At 42.7% G+C, this 18,960-nt stretch overlaps 1 protein-coding gene across 10 annotated transcripts in view; it reads right to left on the minus strand.

Moving 5' to 3' along the window:
• Window positions 1–18,960, minus strand: part of DOCK8 (dedicator of cytokinesis 8) — a 238,793-nt gene that overhangs the window by 18,124 nt on the left and 201,709 nt on the right. For 9 of the 10 annotated variants that reach the window (XM_045373157.2, XM_005581858.4, XM_005581857.4 and 6 more), the window contains 10 exons: window positions 18,644–18,778; window positions 17,295–17,447; window positions 14,790–14,948; window positions 12,807–12,907; window positions 11,846–12,038; window positions 7,437–7,580; window positions 5,388–5,519; window positions 4,796–4,930; window positions 3,268–3,357; window positions 570–806 (listed from right to left, as the gene is read on the minus strand). In XM_045373157.2, coding sequence (XP_045229092.2) covers window positions 570–806; window positions 3,268–3,357; window positions 4,796–4,930; window positions 5,388–5,519; window positions 7,437–7,580; window positions 11,846–12,038; window positions 12,807–12,907; window positions 14,790–14,948; window positions 17,295–17,447; window positions 18,644–18,778 — 1,479 coding nt within the window. Of the gene's footprint in view, window positions 1–569; window positions 807–3,267; window positions 3,358–4,795; window positions 4,931–5,387; window positions 5,520–7,436; window positions 7,581–11,845; window positions 12,039–12,806; window positions 12,908–14,789; window positions 14,949–17,161; window positions 17,448–18,643; window positions 18,779–18,960 lie in introns of those variants that run through there. The other variant, XR_012424766.1, reaches the window with a different exon arrangement.

The following is an 18,960-nucleotide window of genomic DNA, read 5'->3' on the forward strand; positions in this document are numbered from 1 at the left end:
GCACTTAGAGGTCTTTCCTGCTAACGTATAGGTGAAGGAACTGAAGATACGTAGCTTGTTTAAAATCACAGGAGGAAGGTGGGACTAGAAGCTAGTCAGTGAACTTGTCCGCCTCACGTGGCCCTTTCCCACAGCACACCACCTACTCACTGGGGCTGCCCACGTGCAGGTCCTGTCTCCAATTATTAACAGCACAACTATGCTTGAATCACCTCTAAGCTTTTAAATACAGAAAAATTGTATATAAAATATTTAAAATGTAAATAGATATGTTGTACAAGTTTATAATTGAAATATATATTAAATATTACAATTAAATATATAAACATACTTATACTAAAGATATAACTTAAAAATATTAAATATTTAATATACAATAGTGCTATAAAATATGTAGCTGCCTAAATGGGATTTTTTGGACCATGAGAGTGAAAGGACAACCGTATAATCATATTTCAAGTGCATCCCTCCTTGTTTTCAGCCCAATCACTGTGAAGGAGGTTTGTGTGTCCTCCTGGGAGGCCACCCAGGCCCACTCATCCAGTGGGCCACTCCCGTGGGCGCATTACCTCCTCCTTCTGGATGACGCTGATCCTGGTCTTGATGTAGGGGAAGGCGTGCATGGTGGTCAAGACGGTGTTCCTTCTGTGCTGCTCATGCAGCTCTCCCCGAGGCCGCCCCGCCAGGGTGAACGGGGTGGTGTACATGAACCTCCGGAGGTTGAAATTCTTCTCAAAGTATGTGACCCTGTCTTTCATCTCATACTCATCGAAGTAGGGCTCCACAAAAGTGATCTGTATGTAGGCCTGAGGGGGGCAAGGCAGGGAGGGAGAAGATGAGCTATTCTGCAAACAGCCATCCCTGACGCAATGAAGGGGCATGCTGGAACACGGCGTGCCAACACCGCCCTGCCAGGTGCAGAAAAGCTACAGATGCAGGGGGAGAATGTGGCCAGCAGAAGTTCCTCCTCTCCACCCCCAAGGAGAGAAGGGGCTGCAAGGAGGGAGAGGGGAATGTGCCTGTGGGGAGAGTCAGGGCCACCGGCCGCACCTTCCTAGCAGAGCAAACTGGTCCACAGTGGAAGCCTTGGCTTGAGAGTTTGCAAACTGCTATTCAAAAGAGACAAACTACTGCAACATGGACTAGCAATGGGCACGAGAAGTATTTTGGAGCGGTAGGTCTGTTCTATATCTTGGTTATGAAGGTAGTTACGTGTGTTTGTCAAAACTCATAAAACTAAACACCAAAACTGAATTTTACTGCCTAGACCTCATTTAAACACACAGTCACATCACCTCCACCCTCAAACACAGAGCGAATAAGGACTCATTAAAGAAGACAACCTCTTAGAAAAAAAAAGTGACCATAAGTCCAGATGCTGGGACACTCACCCACTGAAGGGGATGGGTGGGGTCACTGACTTCAGACTGTAAATCACTATTTAGTACAATGAAATCTGGTTGTAATTCTGGGCTCAGACTCTCATTCCAAATGCTCACAACCTACCCTGGGAATTTTAAAAGAGGGGAAAAGGGCACCTTGGCTCAGGGAGGTCACGTCTTACACAGCTTGTGCTATGTACAGACCACTGTGGGCACACGGCCAACTCCATCTCCCAGACATGTATGTCTGAAGACTAAACTCTTACCACAGTCGCTGCTTTCAAGCCTAGGCCAGCGAATGTGTCTTAAGTGAGAACGTGTTCTGAAAAATGTAGAAAAACAAACTCTTTAATTTGGCCAATTCTTCCCCTCTTCCATAATCTTCTTCATATCCTGGAAGATGGAACTGGGAGTTTGGACCTTTCATTTTACAGGTTTGCTAGATGGTGAATGGTCCTCTTCCCAGGGCCCTTAATGATACCTCATACTTACATTATTTCCAGTAACTTAGAAAGCTCATTCATGGATATGTCTGCCTGTGAGTCGGACTGAGCGGGTAGCATCATAAAGAATTTGTCTGGTCTTTGTCTCCATTTCCTAGCACAGAGCTTCAGAAACACTTGGAATTTCCTCAGTGATGGGTGTCTTTGTGATGCTAATGAGGTGACTCATGCTGGGCCCCTGGACTGCTTCAGGATGCCAAGTGGTCACCAAAAAGCCCAGTTCTGTGATTAGAGGGTAGGAACTGGATGACCTCTGGAGACAGGAGAGGGGCTGGAGATGGTGTTTAATTTGCCTACATAATGAAACCCCAACAAAATCTCTGGACACTGAGACTTGGTGGAGCTTCCTGGTTGGAGAACACACCGATGAGCCAGGAAGCCATAAATAGAGGGACAAAAAAGATGTTCACCTTTTATCATAAAACTCTGATAGTAACCAGAGTATTTTTTGGAATTCTGTGAGTCATTGCAGTGAATTATTTAATCTAAGAGGTGTCATAGAAACTCCCAAATTATTATTATTATTATTATCATTATTATTTTGTTTTGTTTTCTCCTATTTTCAAGCTAACAGGTTAGAGAAACTTCCAAATTTGTAGCTGGCTGATCAGAAGTGCGGGTGGCCTGGGGGTCCCGCTTGAAGCTAGCATCTGAAGTCAGGGCCGTCTTGAGGAGGCTGCCTTTAACCTGTGGGAGCTGATGCTACCTCCAGGTGTTAGCATCAGAACTGTACGCCCACTTTGGTGTGAAATGGAACATGCCCTCTTGTGAAAGTGAGGAAACCCAAACCCAAGCCCTTTTTACCATTCCCCCCACAGCACAGTGATCCTGTAGTTGGCTGGAAGGAATACTTGCAGCCTCAAGAAGGAAGCCAATAAACGTTGTCACCGGGAAATTCGCATCTTTTTCACATGTTTGAAATGGAGAGTTTAAAGGCTTTATAAAAAGGCAGTAAACAGCCGTGCTGAAGAGTAGGGGCTTAGAAGCAACAGACTCCAAGTCTGAGTACTGGCTCTGCCCCTTGCATGACCTTGAAAGGTGCTTGACTCTTCTATGTCTCAGTTTTCTCATCTCTAAAATAGGGACAACAAAACCTGCTTCCAAGGGTTGTTGCAGGATGAAATAAAATGATACATGTAGAGGGCCTAATGCAGTTCCAGATACACAGTTGGTGCTTAATAAATGGTAGCTCCTATTATGATTCTTGCCTTTGACTATGTTTTCTTTAGGATCTGACCAATTAGTAGTTGAACTCTAGACAAAAAGGTTTGCTGCATTTAAGTGACTTGGAGAGTCCAGATAGATGAGATCATTATGTATTCTTGGGTAGAGAATGAAGGGATTTAGAGCGTGATGGTTATTTTTTGTAAATTTTTTAATACCTTGTTAGGATCCAACTTGGTTTTGTCCACAGGAGTGGAGTCTTTAATCACTTCCACAAATTCTGCACCAAAACATTGACCATAAAATGCCTAGGTAAGAAGAACCAATAGTTTATAAAGGTTATTTTAACATCATGCAACTCTTTGTCTTCTTGGAAGTGAAGTAAGTTTGGAACAAGTGCACGGTAGAATGATGCTCACTGATTATTGAGAGTCCCTCTGAGCTAATGAGCAAAGTTCAGCATTTCCTAAGACAAAAATAAAAATAGCACTGTCAACTAGTATATGCTTCCCTATAAGATGTATGCTTGGCCTCTAATTCAGCTAATATCACTATATTTGCTGAGGTATCTCCTGGGGTATCACACTCTTTACTTCTCACCTTCTGTACCCTGGGAACTTAGAGGTCACCAGGCTTCCCATATTGTGGCAAATCACAGTGCACAAGAGGATAAAATATATACCTCTAATTCTAAGTAGGGGAAACAATATAGGGAACCAAGTGGTCTGGGGTCAATTGCTCGCTCTTTTTCTCATGTGCTGAACAGTTTTGGGGGAACTCACCCCGCCACTCTGGGCAATGGCTTCTTTGAGTCAAGTAAGGATAAACCTTCTCGTCTTTTTTGGCATGGATGGAGAGTGTAAGAAGTCATTAGGCAACACAAATGTTTTAAATTTTACACTCACAGGAGGGCACAAATTCAAAGCAATGAAACCCTAAGGAGTGAATCTTTGGTTAATTGTGAGCAGTTCAAAGGACCCCAGTCCTGCTTGGTAATTGCAGGCTCTTTGTAAACAAATTCCTGTTCATCCAAATCCCCAAATGTGCTTGAGAAGGTTTTTTCGGGGAGGCACCTTTGACTGAGTTCTTAGTGTTTGTCCCTTACAACCTGTGTTTCCTTTGTCCTGACCTTTCTCTAGGCTGTTTCTCTTTTTCTCCATGCTTTCAGCTTTGCTTCTAACGACATGCTACACTTTCCTGTTATATTATGGACCAAATGTCATTGGCAGGTTAGAGCTGGGCCGGCCACTGCCCATGGTATGGCTACTGCCGAGTAGCTCTGTATCATAATGACCCCAGGTGCCATCCAGTGATACCTTCACCATTATCTAGGGGTGATTCAGTCATTTGGCTAGATTACTTCAAAGTCAAGATGATAAACTTCATGTTGAAAAACTCTATTACTCTCTATCTACTAGTATAAACTACTAACATTTGGAAAGGGTGATAAGAAAGCACATGACCTCGATTGAATTTTGCACAGATTTGAAAATAAATATTCACCATATAAAATAACAAACTGTGAAAAGCATACACAGAGTCTTAGGGAAAAACTATCAAAATCTTACATCACCTCATGATCTCACCTAATACCTTTCTACTTTGTCTTTTATAAATGCAAAGGGGAAAACTTTATGTAGAGATCAATGACGAATCCATAACTCTTTGTTTATTTTTGGTAATGACCCACTGTAACTTGTTTTTGTAAAGTGCACCAGGTCAAGCACACAGAATCACTTTTCTTACCTCTAGTCTATGTGAGATCTCAGGAAGCTTGGTAATTGCAGGCTCTTTGTAAACAAATTCTTGTTCATCCAAATCCCCAAATTTGGATCCAAAGAAACCAACTCGGAAGTAGGTTCCAAACATTCTCTTATGATCCTGAGGAACAAAATATAAAAAGCTCTCCTTGGTTATGTCATCCTGAGGAGCCACTGAGTTGCAAAGCGCAGGGGTCTTTCATTGTGTTAACAAAGCATTTTACTCCTGTGGCTGATATAAACAGAAATTACTCCTTAAAAAAATTAATGCTTATGAAATAAACTTCAGAAATAACAACAAAAGAAATCCCATGAAAGATTTCTGGGCCTTCTTTTAAGTAAACTTAAAAATTTCTCACATTTCCTGGTTATAAAGTAATTTAAGCTGTATGTTTTCACATTTGGAATTTTGGTCCTCTGTTAGAGGAATTCCAGCCCTTTTCTGTTTGACAGGTGAGAGCAAAAGCAATGTGCTAAAGGTAAATCACTTCCTGGAGAGGAAGGATGGCTAAGCATCTGTAGGATAGGGCCATCTGCCACCAGGTAACAGGACCTGCCAGCCAGCCTCCCCCCGCTACCTTGTTCACAATGCTGTCGAAGGCCCTCTGCAGCTTGCTGTGAGTGAGTGTCAGCTTCCGGAATTCTCGATGCGCTTCTAGGATGGGGATGACCAGCTTGTAGACCTCGTTAACCGTCTCATATAAACCTCCCTTGGAAAGAGGAGAAGAGCATCAGAGAGAATTTAATCCACTGGAAATGTAAGAAGAGCAACCAGAGGTCATTGCCCAAACAGTGTGCTGGAGAGTAAATTTATTGTTGTATCACAGTATTTTACAGGGCAAGAGGGGGGTATCTAAGCATTTTTGGGACAGTGGTAGCCTTCAAACTGAACTAGACACCTCGATAAGTAGTCCTGTATGGTGATAAGTAGGGAGAAGAGCTTTTGGGGGAAAAAAAAAAAAGTACTGGCTGAGTACAGTGGCTCATGCCTGTGATCCCAGCACTTTGGGAGGCTGAGGCAGGAGGATCACTTGAACCCAGAAGTTTAGATCATCCTAGACAACACAGGGAGACCCCATGTCTACAAAAAATTTAAAAATCAGCCAGGTGTGGTAGTATGCTCCTGTAGTCCCAGTTACTTGGGAGGCTGAGGTGGGAGGATGGCTTGAGCCCAGGAGGTCAGAGCTGTAGTAAGCCAAGACTGCACCACTGCACTCCAGCCTGGGTGACAAGGCAAGACTCTGCCTCAAAAATGAAAACAAAAACAAAACAAAACAAAAACCAAAAATAGGAGAGAAGTTTGGTAGCAAGGACTAACAGCAATTCAGAAAGGCAGTTTTAGTATATTTAAATTGCATCAGAGGTCCTCCTCTAGCCAGATGCTAAATGTATACCTCCAGAGAGTTAGTAGGATTCTAATTCATTTTCTTGAGTTTGAGGAAAAATGAGAGTATATTAGACATTTTCTGAATCCTGAAAAGGAAAGCAGGAATAGAGAGAAGATAGTTAAAACAATAATTAAAATACATAAAATCGTAGAGAGGAAACTTGGAAATAAAAACTGGAAAATAAGGATGAGTATAGTATAGATGAAAACAAAATTGAGTCAGCTAAATATAGTAAAGTATTGAATATTTTCTTGGCTTAAAATTTAAGGGAGGAGGGAGATTATTAAAATGAAAACTGGTGGGGCGTGGTGGCTCACACCTGTAGTTCCAGCACTTTGGGAGGCCAAGGTGGGCAGATCACTTGAGGCCAGGAGTTTGAGACCAGCCTGGCCATCAGGGTGAAATCCTGTCTCCACTAAAAATACAAAAAATTAGCTGGGTGTGGTGGTGCACGCCTGTAATCCCAGCTACTCAGGAGGCTGAAGCAGGAGAGTTGCTTGAACCCTGGAGGCAAAGGCTGCAGTCAGCTGTGATTGCACCACTGCACTACAGCCTGGGTGACAGAGCGAGACTCTGTATCAAAAACACAAAAAGAAAAAAGAAAAGAAAAGAGATAACAGTGTTTCCTCTTTGCCCTGAATCTCAATGACTTCACCTCTCTCTTTATTTTTTTAGTATATATACTAGGAGTATTTAGATCCAGATTAAGTTAACCAGACGAGTCTCAGTGGTTTCTGTGCCCACATTTCTGGAAGCTGGTTCTGGTCTGTGATGATCCTTCAGACTGCACAGTGGCTATGAGGGAAAACACTGCCTGGATTTCTTCTCTCTCCTCTCAGTGGTTCCTCCCTATTTTTTTTTTCTCTGAGAGGAAAAATGAGGGAGTGAAAACATGCCTCATCATTTATTGTGTAACCCTGGGCAAGCCATTTCACCTCTCTGTGGCTTAGTTCCACCCCTATTAAATGGAAATAATACTGTGAAACTGCTGCCCAGCCAATGAGCATGCAGTGAAGGCCAGACTAGCACTGTGATGAAAGGCTGTCTCAGCTCCCTTGGGGAGCTCATGCAATTTGCATACATCAAAGTCCTCCCCAGGCCCATCCCCTGCCCTGCACACCCTGGCATGTGTCCTCAGGAAGTGGGGCTGACTGGGCCATTAAGACCAGGTGTTCCCAGCACCCCAAGTCCAGCTGGAGTGTGGGAGGCCAGGTCCCGGGATGCCCTCTGGGTACTGACCGTGCTGAAGAGCTCTGCAGCCTGCTCCAGGAGGCCCACCAGGCCACTCTCGGTGAAGTACTGGCCTGCGCACACCCCATCCTCGTCAGGTGACAGGGTGTCGTCAGAGACCACAGACTCCTCCAGCACGTTGGAAGAAATATTCTGAAAGAGACCACAGTATAAGCCTGGAGAACAGGGCGACCAGACTAGTGAGAGACCACAGGAACCCAGAATGGGGAAAGGAGGAAGCTGGTGTGCAGATCCTTACCAAGGCTGTGACTAAACTAGGTCTGCAATTCTACCCCAAGAGTATCAGTCTGCCATTCATTCAGAAGGGGCACACTGAGCAACTGGTCTTCAAACTTCACGTTTTTCCTTTTAACCATTAGGAGATTTCGTATAAAGGACAATTACCTCAATGTCACAACAGCTGAGTTACTTTAGTGAGACAACCCTAAGGGACACAGGGCTGGTGTCTTGGTTTTCAAAAGGCAAAGGCCAATTAACACTAACTAGACTCCCTGTTTCACCGAGCGGACCTCTGACTTCCAGTGGTGTTTTTCTGAAGTATGTTTCTACTCTGGAGTTGACTTTCAGATAAATAGCCATGACATAGGACAACAGCAAGTGAGGCTGTCTTCATTAGGGAAGTTTTCATGGCATTGCAGCAGTTACTGTGTGTGTGTGTGTGTGTGTGTGTGTTTCTTCCTGAACATTTAGTTTCTATGCATTTTTTCCTTTACAAAAACATTGCATTTAGAGCCTCTAGCAGAGCATGCAGAGACCATGGTCAGGGTGAAAAAAGTAAGAAATCCAAGACATAAAATTTAGAGAGGTACCCGCTTTTAGGGCCACTGAAGTACTGATCTGGTACCTGCTTGACCCTGAGGGTGAGTGCCTCCTCACCCTAGCACTGGCCCTGGCAGTGAATACATGACAGGTCAAGAATCATTCTTAGCTCACAGCTATGGAAGAAATGTATATAGAAAAGAGAAGAAAAGGGAAGCCTTCCCAGTTTAGGAATTACAAACAGGTGGCACACATGCCACTCCTTCCTATTGCTGTAATCATGGCAGGCATAACTAATCAACTGTAGCACTTTTCCCTAGAGCTTGGATATAGTCTTAAAATTCTTCAGCATAGTGCTTCAGTCAGCTGCTACTAACTGAGCAGAGTTGGCTTGTGAACTAAAAGCTGTCAGCCTTCTGGCCTGGTAACAAGATCAAGTGAATCAACCTTAGCAATCAATCAGTCCATAGTTGTCACAGATAGCCCTATCCCTTCACATGCAATACTGTAACGTAGTTTTAGGAATATAGGAGGAGGCTCTCAAGTGGCCAGTCCTTGTGGCCAGTCTTTCTTACAAACCTGACCTATGTATTACGATGTTTCTGTGACAACAGAAGGTCCAAGAAATTCAGTTGAAAGCATTTAATAACCCAGGATACTATTAGAATTGTATGTAATTTTCCACGTTAGAGGAACCGTTTTGAAGCTATGTAGCCTCATCAGCTGTAGTCAGAGGAAAAGGATTCTGCAGACTTTGTTGGCTTCAGAATCAGGGAGGTACGAGTAACAGCAGTATCTAAGAATGTGTCCATATCTACAGTTGTGAAATAAATATCGCACTCTGGGACACAGAATTTCAGTGATCTCAGTTTCCTGGAATTCAGTGACCTCAAAGTTATTTTCCTTGCACATATTTATTTATCTCTAGTTTATAAATCTTTTCCAAAAGCTCAATTTCATTTGGAGCAGAACAAGGTTGAAAATCAAAGCAAAGAGCATTTGCAAAATCAACACTGGACATCTGTTGTTAATGCTGTCTAGAATTCTTTCCTCCTTTATAAAGTAAAGCATCCTGATTTGGGGGAAGAAATCACCCATAACTCCAGGTGTGGACCTGTGACCCTGGGTCAGTCAATCAGAGCACTCTATTTCTCTGGCCACTATGACTGGTTCAGGGATGAGCACAGGACCTGAACAGGATCAATAAGATGCACTGAGGCTTTCTCTGCAACTGCTAGAAAGGAGGCATCTCTCTTCTCTCCTAGGCTTGAACCTAGAGATGTAAACCTAAACTGTGGTGTGGGAAGCCTGTGAAGAATGAAGCTGACACAACAGATGGCAGAGATGGGAAATGGTGATGACACTGAGATCTGCTGACATTGTTTGGGCCCCTGGGTCCAGTATGGCAGGTGCTACTCCAGGCTCACATTCCTCATACAGGCTGATAAATTCCATTTTTACCTTCTGTCAGTCTGGGTTGGGTGTTCTTTCACTTGCCAGCTACATTTCCAAATTGATTTGGTATGTCTCATTTGAGAGAAATACAAATTCACTCATACACATTAATATAATTTGGCTTCTCTTCTGTAGCTGAGAACACCTAACTCATTGCCTCCTGTACATCATGAAGCCCTCACACTTCAGTTTCTTCTGCCTTCCTTTTCAACTTCCTCACCCTTCCCTGACTCACAGGGCCTGGACCATAAATGCTCACAATATCTTGTGCCTCTTTATAACAGTATTTCTCATAATTATAACTGAATAAAGATTGGAATAATTAGTTATATGGTATCTCTCTGGTTAGAATGTAATGTTCATGAGGACAGAATAAGTATTCAATATTCTCTAAAAGAAGGAATCAATGGATAAAGATATGTGAACAGATAGGGCTGTATGCCCCCATGTTGGGATAATGTGGGATATTTCTGTTGATTGTGTAATAATGATTCTGTCTCACTTTGGCATGTCATTATTAGCAAATCAATTGAATTCTAGGTAAAATTAGGACAGTAAGGCTTACTAAATATAAAAGTCAATAATGAAATGCAATTGATATTTAAGTGATAAATATTAAATCAAATATAGTCACAGGAAAAAGGAATAAAAGAATTACAAAATAGTGTAGTAAATGAAACAATATGAAGGGCTAAATCTTACAATTTCCTGGGAATTGAAAGAGGAGTACTATAATATTTACTGTTGATAGTATCAAAAGGTCAAAATAAAGTTGAGAAAAGAAGCAGATACATCTAAAATAACTTGTATAACTTTCTTGTGCACTTTTACGTGATTTGAAATCAGTTGTTATTTTTATGCTTTTGGATGAGATTTAATTATCAGCTTTTATAACAAACATTTCTGAATTAGGAAGAAAATTCATTTGCTGAGCATGAAATGACAGAATAACTATTTTTGTTCTTGAGGACCATAAGAAAGGAGGAGTTATTCACAGGAGGCAATACCCAGCTTTGCTGCGTTCTGGGAAACCAGAAGCTCCTGGTTCCACCAGCGTAGTTTCGGTGACTTATTCTCTAGGCCTGGGAAAGCTACTTTGAATTGTCCTTTCTTTCTGGTTCATACAACATTACCAAATTGTGTTGAAGAACAATAACAAGAACAAAGCCTTTCATAAAATCAGCCATGTAAATTCAAACAATAATAATACAAACCCTTGTAAATGACTTCGTGAGTCTGGCTTGAAAAACACTCTATTACTATAGCTATATTGTTCATGGTTTCAGGGATGGCCATCTCTACAAATTTGTCTCTTACAAAAAAAGTACCCAACATGGTGCTTTTTTATTTTCTCTCTCTCTAAAGGCTATATTAAACTATTCAGTAAGAACACTTTAAGTGACTACTGAGCTTCCCCATCTGAGCCAGCATTTAGGTCTGGCAGACAATTTCCCTTTGCCAACTGTGGGTAATTTTCAGCTTATCCTAAGGGTACTGATTCAGCCTTTTGTTTCCCTTCTCAGGTCAATTTGATTCTTTCTTGAGAGAGTGGGCCCCTCCAAAGTTGGAAAGTGGAATCAGATGAATGGGCCAGGAGGAAAATCATTTATCCAATGTTTTCCAAACTTTCACAGATGTCAGTATACTGTGTCAACTACAATCTTTGAAAAAGAGTTTAAATGACCTTAGAAAAGTTGCTCTCTCAGTTCTCTCATCTGTGAAGTGGGAGTAATAACACTTCTGCTTATAAAGCTGCTTCACAGCTTTACGGGGAGGTTCAAATGAAGCCATGCATGTGAAAGTGTTTGCAAATGTCTCCCTAAAGTGCTATTAATAATGGCTAGGTGCCATTATTGTAAACAATAATTAAAAAAAAACAAAACCCAATGACGATGGGAAAGCAATTAGAAGAGGTAAATATAATGTATGAACTTGGGATTTTTCAACCTTAGCACTACAGACATTTGGGACCAGATAATTGTTTGTCGGGGGAGCTCTCCTATTGCAGAAGGTTTAGCAGCATTCTGGCTTCTACCAGTCAGATGCCAGTAGCACCTACCCACCCACCCCAGTTGTGATAACCAAAAATGTATCTAGACATTGCCAAATGTCCCCGGGGCTGGGGGACAAAATCGCCCCAGTTGAGAACCACTGCTCTAAGGAAAAAGCTGCATACCCCCTACCTGGAAGCTGACACTGCCCACGGGCAGGTAGCTGTGGTCCTCCAGCATGCTCAAATACTCAGCCACTAACGCAGCAGCGTGCACCAGGCACATGGCGGCCTCCGTGTAGCATTTCTTCTTGGTGTGTTTCTCTGCCATGTTCTGGAGCCAGGTCAGCCGCAGATCAGGAGATGCCTGGTAACTCTTGGCAATTCTGCAGACAGATTGAGAAGTAGTTTTGAGGACAGTGGGTTAATGACACTGTTCTTCCACTTTGTGTGACCTTTTCTTTTTTTCTCCCCAAGAGTTCCCTGCACCCCTCCACCTGAGATTTTGCCCTACATTTCCAGAAAACGAGAGAGAAGAAAACATTTATTAGTCCAACTATTTTTATTCCATGTTTAAGCTGTGCTGACCTCCAATAGTACTTAGTAAAAGCCTTACAGGGAAAAAATATCTGATAACATGATGTCTATTTTAATGGCTCTCAGGTAATTTTCTGCCTTTTCTTTTCTTTCTCTCAAAATAAAACAGAAGACAAAAAAGTACTGCACTTTGTATGATGTTGCCTCTGAACAATTTTACCTCTGTAAGTAATTTCTCCTGAACAAGGATTGGAAGACCAAGTTTTAAACTGCGCACAAAAAAAATGATTTCTAAAGTAAAACTACATATGTATGTCTAAATATAATTGGAACAAAACCATATAGAAAATAATTCCAACAACAGTTCATTATTCTTTTCTCTGATTCTGTGGCAAGCAGAAGATAGTGTTATTAAATAATGCCTCACTTTAGGGAGATCCTTCGGAAAACTTACATACGAACTAACCTACTCTGAATGTTTAATTTCTATATATTATTTGGCTATCATCCAAACCACTATATCCACGTTAGCTGTGATCATTACATTAGTAAGAACTCCACAGTGACAAATCCTCGACCCCCAAGTGATGCCCCTTGAGTGTGTCAGGAAAGCTTACCTGTACATGAGATCCATAAGCATCTCAGGATCTTCCTGAAACTCCCTCATTTTCACCGTGTCATATAAGATGCTATTCAGATTACAGAGAAGTTCCTCCACCTGCAAAAAGTGTAAGTCTCAAAATAATCTTAGCTTTGTAGTCCCATGTGAAGAGCTAGGATTACACTGAAATACAAGGGGAAGCCATGGGAAGGGTTGGATCGGAGGGCAGCAGAGACTAGGGGTGGCGGAGTCATCCAGACCTGACTCTGTAGTTTTCATCTTCGCCAGCCAAGGTGCTGATGAGACCTGGATGTGTGTTGGCCCTTGAGATCCATAAATCTGCCTGAATCCTCATACTATCCCTATCTCCAACATTTTTGTTTAAATTAGTTCGAACCAGTTTCAGTTATTTGTAACCTGAAAAGTTATAAACTCTACTCTGGAATATCAGGGCTTTTTATACTAAGTAGGAAACAGCCTGGGACCTCAGCTTGAGTTCCATGTCTCAGAAGCCTCCTGGATCTTCCCAGGGCTTCAGAGATTTTAGAATCTCTTGTAACCATTATTCTTTTTTTTTTTTTTTTTTTTTTTTGAGACAGAGTCTCGCTCTGTCGCCCAGGCTGGAGTGCAGTGGCCGGATCTCGGCTCACTGCAAGCTCCGCCTCCCGGGTTTGCGCCATGCTCCTGCCTCAGCCTCCTGAGTAGCTGGGACTACAGGCGCCCGACACCTCGCCCGGCTAGTTTTTTGTATTTTTCAGTAGAGACGAGGTTTCACTGGGTTAGCCAGGATGGTCTCGATCTCCTGACCTCATGATCCGCCCGCCTCGGCCTCCCAAAGTGCTGGGATTACAGGCTTGAGCCACCGCGCCCGGCCTTAACTATTATTCTTAATTACAAAAGCCAACAGTGGAGGTCCGGGGAGCCTGCAGTACAAAAACAATGAGAGACTATGACTTGATCTATAGACTCTGGCAGATGACACAGCCACAGAATATTGTCTTACCCCCCTTCCTCTCTGCCAGCTTGTCAGGGCTCCTAAAATTTCTACCACTAAAGTCATTTTACTGGGTGAAGGCACTGAAGGCCTTTATTAAACTGCCCATATTTTGATTGGTCTTGTTGGTGAATACCTCTACACAAATGATGAAATTAAAGGAGTATGGTCAAGATGAAATGAGAGAGGAAGGATGTGATGTAGAGGAGAGGAAAAAGGTTCTGAGAATGAGGATGCAACATTGCCTGAGAGGGCAAAATAGACTCTGGAAACAGGGTTCTCAGACTAAGGGAACAAAAGAAAACATTCATTCATTTATTCTCACTTAATTAAGACCCTACCATAGAGCAGGCTAGGAGCTGGAGTTAAAAGATAAATGGGACAGGCTAGAGTTCCATGGTCATTGTAATGGACACGGAAGAGATTACTGTCCTTACAAGTTTCCTTAGGACAACCTTGTTTACAAGCTCTCTCAAACTCAGCCCTTCCTTACCCCTCACCAGACAAGTTGGTCCCTTTACCATCCCTTCAGACACAAATAATGCATTCTTTCAACTACTCACAATTTCCCCCTCACTTTTTCCCTGCCTAACTGAATCCTACCCCAGCCTTTAATCTTATCCCTCCTCGCAGGCTTTCCTGGCCACCAGATTGTTTATTGATCACGATCTCTTTTCCTCTAACCTTACATAGCATTTAGTTCCTGACCACACAGTTGGCACTTATGCATCATTTGTCTTGTACTGCCTCCTAATTGTGTTGATACTGAGCATTCCAAACAGACTGTTAGCATATTGAGACTGGGGACAGTGGTGGATGTATTTCTTTTTAAAACCTCTCATAGTGCTGAGAGCACATGCATATTGGACAATAAATACTTGCAAATGTTATATAAGTATATTTATATACTAATTGCATATGTACATACATACATACATACATACATACATAATAGTTGGCAGACCCAAGACTCATGCATGAGACAAGGTATGTGCTTCGGCATACCTGGGTGGGAAAAGGAGTCATCTGCATGGCCGTGTCCTCTTCTGAATAGGCCAAAATTGTCCTCAGGGATCTTCTCAGGTGCTCTTCATTAAAGTCTGGTGCTCTGCCCACCAAAGATGCCAGCGACATTGTTACTTGCATCTTTACTCTTGCAAAGTTCTGCATCAGTGAAAAAAAAAAAAGATGAAATACATAAGATGCACTTAGCAGTAGATAACTGAAAGCAGCATGGCCAGACACACTCCTCAGTGTTTCCTCTACCCCTCTCTTAATCATTTCCTCTTCTCTCAATGAAATGGGAGCTACACTTTGCACAGGATTCATATTGTTGTTTAAATGGTTTAAACGGACATTGCTCTCACATAAATCTGTCAGGCTCCCTTTAAACTTTCATTGAGGACTGGGCTGCCTTTGTGCTGCAAGCTGGAAGATTTTTATACAGTTGGGTCCAAGAATACAGTATATCCTTTTGTGCCAAGAGTCTCTTCTTGGGACTTTATTTAAAGTTTATTTAAAGAAAGGGACTTCTGGCTCGGCCTCCTAGCACTTTGGGAGGCCAAGGAGGGTGGATCACTTGAGGTCAGGAGTTCAAGACCAGCCTGGGCAACACAGCAAAACCCCATCTCTACTAAAAATACAAAAATTAGCTGGGTGTGGTGGTGGACAACTGTAATTCCAGCAACTCGGGAGGCTGAGGGAGGAGAATTGCTTAAACCTGGTAGGCAGAGGTTGCAGTGGGCCAAGATTTCACCACTGCATTCCAGCCACAGTAACAAAGCGAGACCCTGTCTCTAAATAAATAAATAAGGGGACTTTGGCGGCCAGCATTTCTGAGATTATGAATTCTGTGTAAGCAACAAGGTTTTGTTTCTTCTTTCTTTACAGGCCCATGGAAAAACATGGCTATCTCAAGGTCCCCTGAGGAATATCCTGAAGGCATTTCAATAATCATCCCTAATATATTTGGAGGAGGCTGACTTTCTTCCATGGGCCAATTTATCCTTCCACATCACTTGAGCATACTTATTAACATGGCCACAAATGGAAATTCCAAAGAATCTATCAAAATCTAGACAAGCTAAAGCAAACTTGACTGTTCTATAATAAAGCTGAACTCCAAAGTCTTCGTAGCTTTGAATAAAACTCAAGTCTTGGCTAGGCAGGGTGGCTCACGCCTATAATCTCAGTACTTTGGGGGGCTGAGGAGGGAAGATCACTTGAGCTCAAGTGTTCTAGACCAGCCTGGGCACGCAGCAAGACACTGCCTCAACAAAAATGCAAAAAAAAAAAAAAAAAAAAAAAAAAAATTAGCTGGGTAAGGTGGCTTGTGCCTATAATCCCAGTTACTACATGGGAGGCTGAAGCTGGAGGATCACTCGAGCCCAGGAGTTGAAGGCTGCAGTGAGCTATGATTGTGCCACTACACTGCAGCCTGGGTGACAGAGTAAGACACTGTCTCAATAAATAAATAAATATATAAATAAAATATTAAAATGAAACTAGGGTTGAATGACACTGATCATTTAAAAGTCTCTCCCATAGGTCATGCTGGCACTAGCTAGTCAGAATTTAGAAACAGGAAACACTCCTCTGAATTCTAACCTGTCTATTGTATTTTTTCCCCCACAGATGATAACTTTTAATCTAAAATATTCTTCCATTTCTTTATTTATTTTATTTATTTATTTTTTTTTGAGACAAGGTCTCAGGCTGGAATACAGTGGCACAATCTTGGCTCACTGCAACCTCTGCCTCCTGGGTTCAAGCGATTCTCATGCTTCAGCCTCCCAAGTAGTTAAGATTATGAGTGCGTGCCACCACATCCTGCTTATTTTTTATATTGTAGAGACGGGGGTTTCGCCATGGTGGCCAGGCTGGTCTTGAGCTTCTGGCCTCATATGATCTGCCTGCCTTGGCCTCCCAAAGTGCTGGGATTACAGACATGAGCCACTGCACCTGGTTATTTTATTTTACTATTATTATTTTGAGATGGAGTCTTACTCTGTTGCCCAGGCTGGAGCGCAATGGGGTAATCTCGGCTCACTGCAATATCTGCCTCCCAGGTTCAAGCGATTCTCCTGCCTCAGCCTCCCAAGTAGCTGGGATTACAGGCATGCACCAACACATCCGGCTATTTTTGTATTTTTAGTAGAGACGGGATTTCACCATGTTGGACAGGCTAGTCTTGAACTCCTGACTTCAAGTGATCCACCCGCCTCGGCCTCCCAAAGTGCTGGGATTATAGGCAAAAGCCATCACTTCTAGCCCCTGGCATTCTATTTTAGAAACATGCTAATAGAGACCACTGCATTTAGCTGATGAATTCACTTTTACATGCAAATTAAAACAGAAGCTGCTATCTATCTACATACTCAATTCTTTCTTTCTCACAGGACAGAAGTAAACTGAAATACGGCAAAATTTCCTCATGTTTTTTTCTCAGCTGATACTTTGCATCAGTTTTCTCTACTGATTCCAGGTCACTCAGCTGGTTTGAACTCTTACACTGGTGGCTCCAAAACTGAACCTCATGAGGACGTAAAGGGTGGCACAGGCTTGGCTCCGGGTGACATCCATGCTGCTGCTGCAGTGGTGCAGGACTTGGTGACACAGGTCGAAACACTGTTCCACCTCCTCTTCGAAGAGTAGGTCTCCAAACTAGGAGAGACATAAGAGGCCATTAGGCATCACTTGGCACTTTGATACACTTTCTGGACCGTTGAAATATGCAAATGTCCATTTGGACAAGCAAAAAGCCGAGAGGAGTTAATGCATTACTCCATAAAGATAATGAGCTATGTGAATCAGAATATGAATTTAAGCAATGGAATAGACTTGAGATTTAATTATGAACTGTCCAGCTAAGGGCAGAGCTGTGTTATTAACTGTACTGTGAGCCCGGTTGCATTCACTGGTGAAATCACAACTATGATGGAATTAAACCTGAGTTTCCTGGGTTCCTGGGAATGTATTGGTGATGAAGACAGAGAAAATGGTCCTGATAAGGATGAGCAGAAGAATTTTACTTTTTAAATTTAAAAGATCTCATGCAGAAGGCACCAATTGAGATCTTCAATAAAGTGAAAAATAGGCCGGGCACGGGGGCTCACGCCTGTAATCCCAGCGCTTTGGGAGGCCAAGGGAGGTGGATCACTTGAGGTCAGGAGTTCGAGAGCAGCCTGGCCAACATGGTGAAACCCTGTCTCTACTAAAAATACAAAAATTAGCTGGCTGTGATGGCACACGCCTGTAATTCCAATACTCAGGAGGCTGAGGCACGAGAATCGCTTGAACCCGGGGGTAGAGGCTGCAGTGAGCTGAGATGGTACCACTGCACTCCAGCCTGGGCGATAGAGCGAGACTCAGTCTCAAAATAAATAAACAAATAAATGGAAAAACAATCTGCATGTTACCCCAGGATAATCCTCATTCCTCAGGCTGTGAGAAATTCATTTCTGACCTTCGTGGCATTTTATGGCATGACATTTTGTAAGACTAATGGGAGTCACACAGAGGATTTAACCTCACTCAGCACAGCTTACAGAGAGACAGAGTGAAATTGCTAAGTCACTCAGTTGATCTCTGCTCTCATGTCATAGACCTTCAGTGAATGGCCATTTGAAACTTCTAGAGTTAGGTCCACATTTCAAGTATGGGAGCCACTGTTTTTCCTCTCCATGGTGGCTTCCCACAGAATCAGGGCATTTGCTTTCTTCCTAGGAAGACTTAAGACCTTTACTGTGATGCCACTTAATATGCTCTGTGAGTTTGGGTCCACCTGAAGAGAGAAGTGTGGAGCTAGATGAGAATCTTACTCTTAACTAAGAGGAAGAAAACAAGCATCCCATGTTTACCTTGGCGATGAGAGCACGGAGTGTTGCAAAGCAGTGAGTCAGGTAGGTGGTACTCTGATCACAGTTCAGAGAATTCACCAGCACCCTCAGAACACCTCCCAGCAGGCTGTCTTTACAGTCCAGAGCCGAGCTCGCCTGGGGGAATGGAAGAACAGCATTATTGAATGCCTGCACTGTGCCAATGAACTGGATGTTCCTGACAATTAGCTCAGTAATGCTGATGTTCCATCTCCAGTGGTGAGTCTTAAGAGTTTGGTGAGCCACCATGGGTATCATCCATTAACCATGGGAACTGAAGACCTATTTCCAAATGGCTT

This window comes from Macaca fascicularis, chromosome 15, assembly GCF_037993035.2.
Source record: "Macaca fascicularis isolate 582-1 chromosome 15, T2T-MFA8v1.1".
In the NCBI taxonomy this organism is placed as follows: Eukaryota; Metazoa; Chordata; class Mammalia; order Primates; family Cercopithecidae; genus Macaca; species Macaca fascicularis.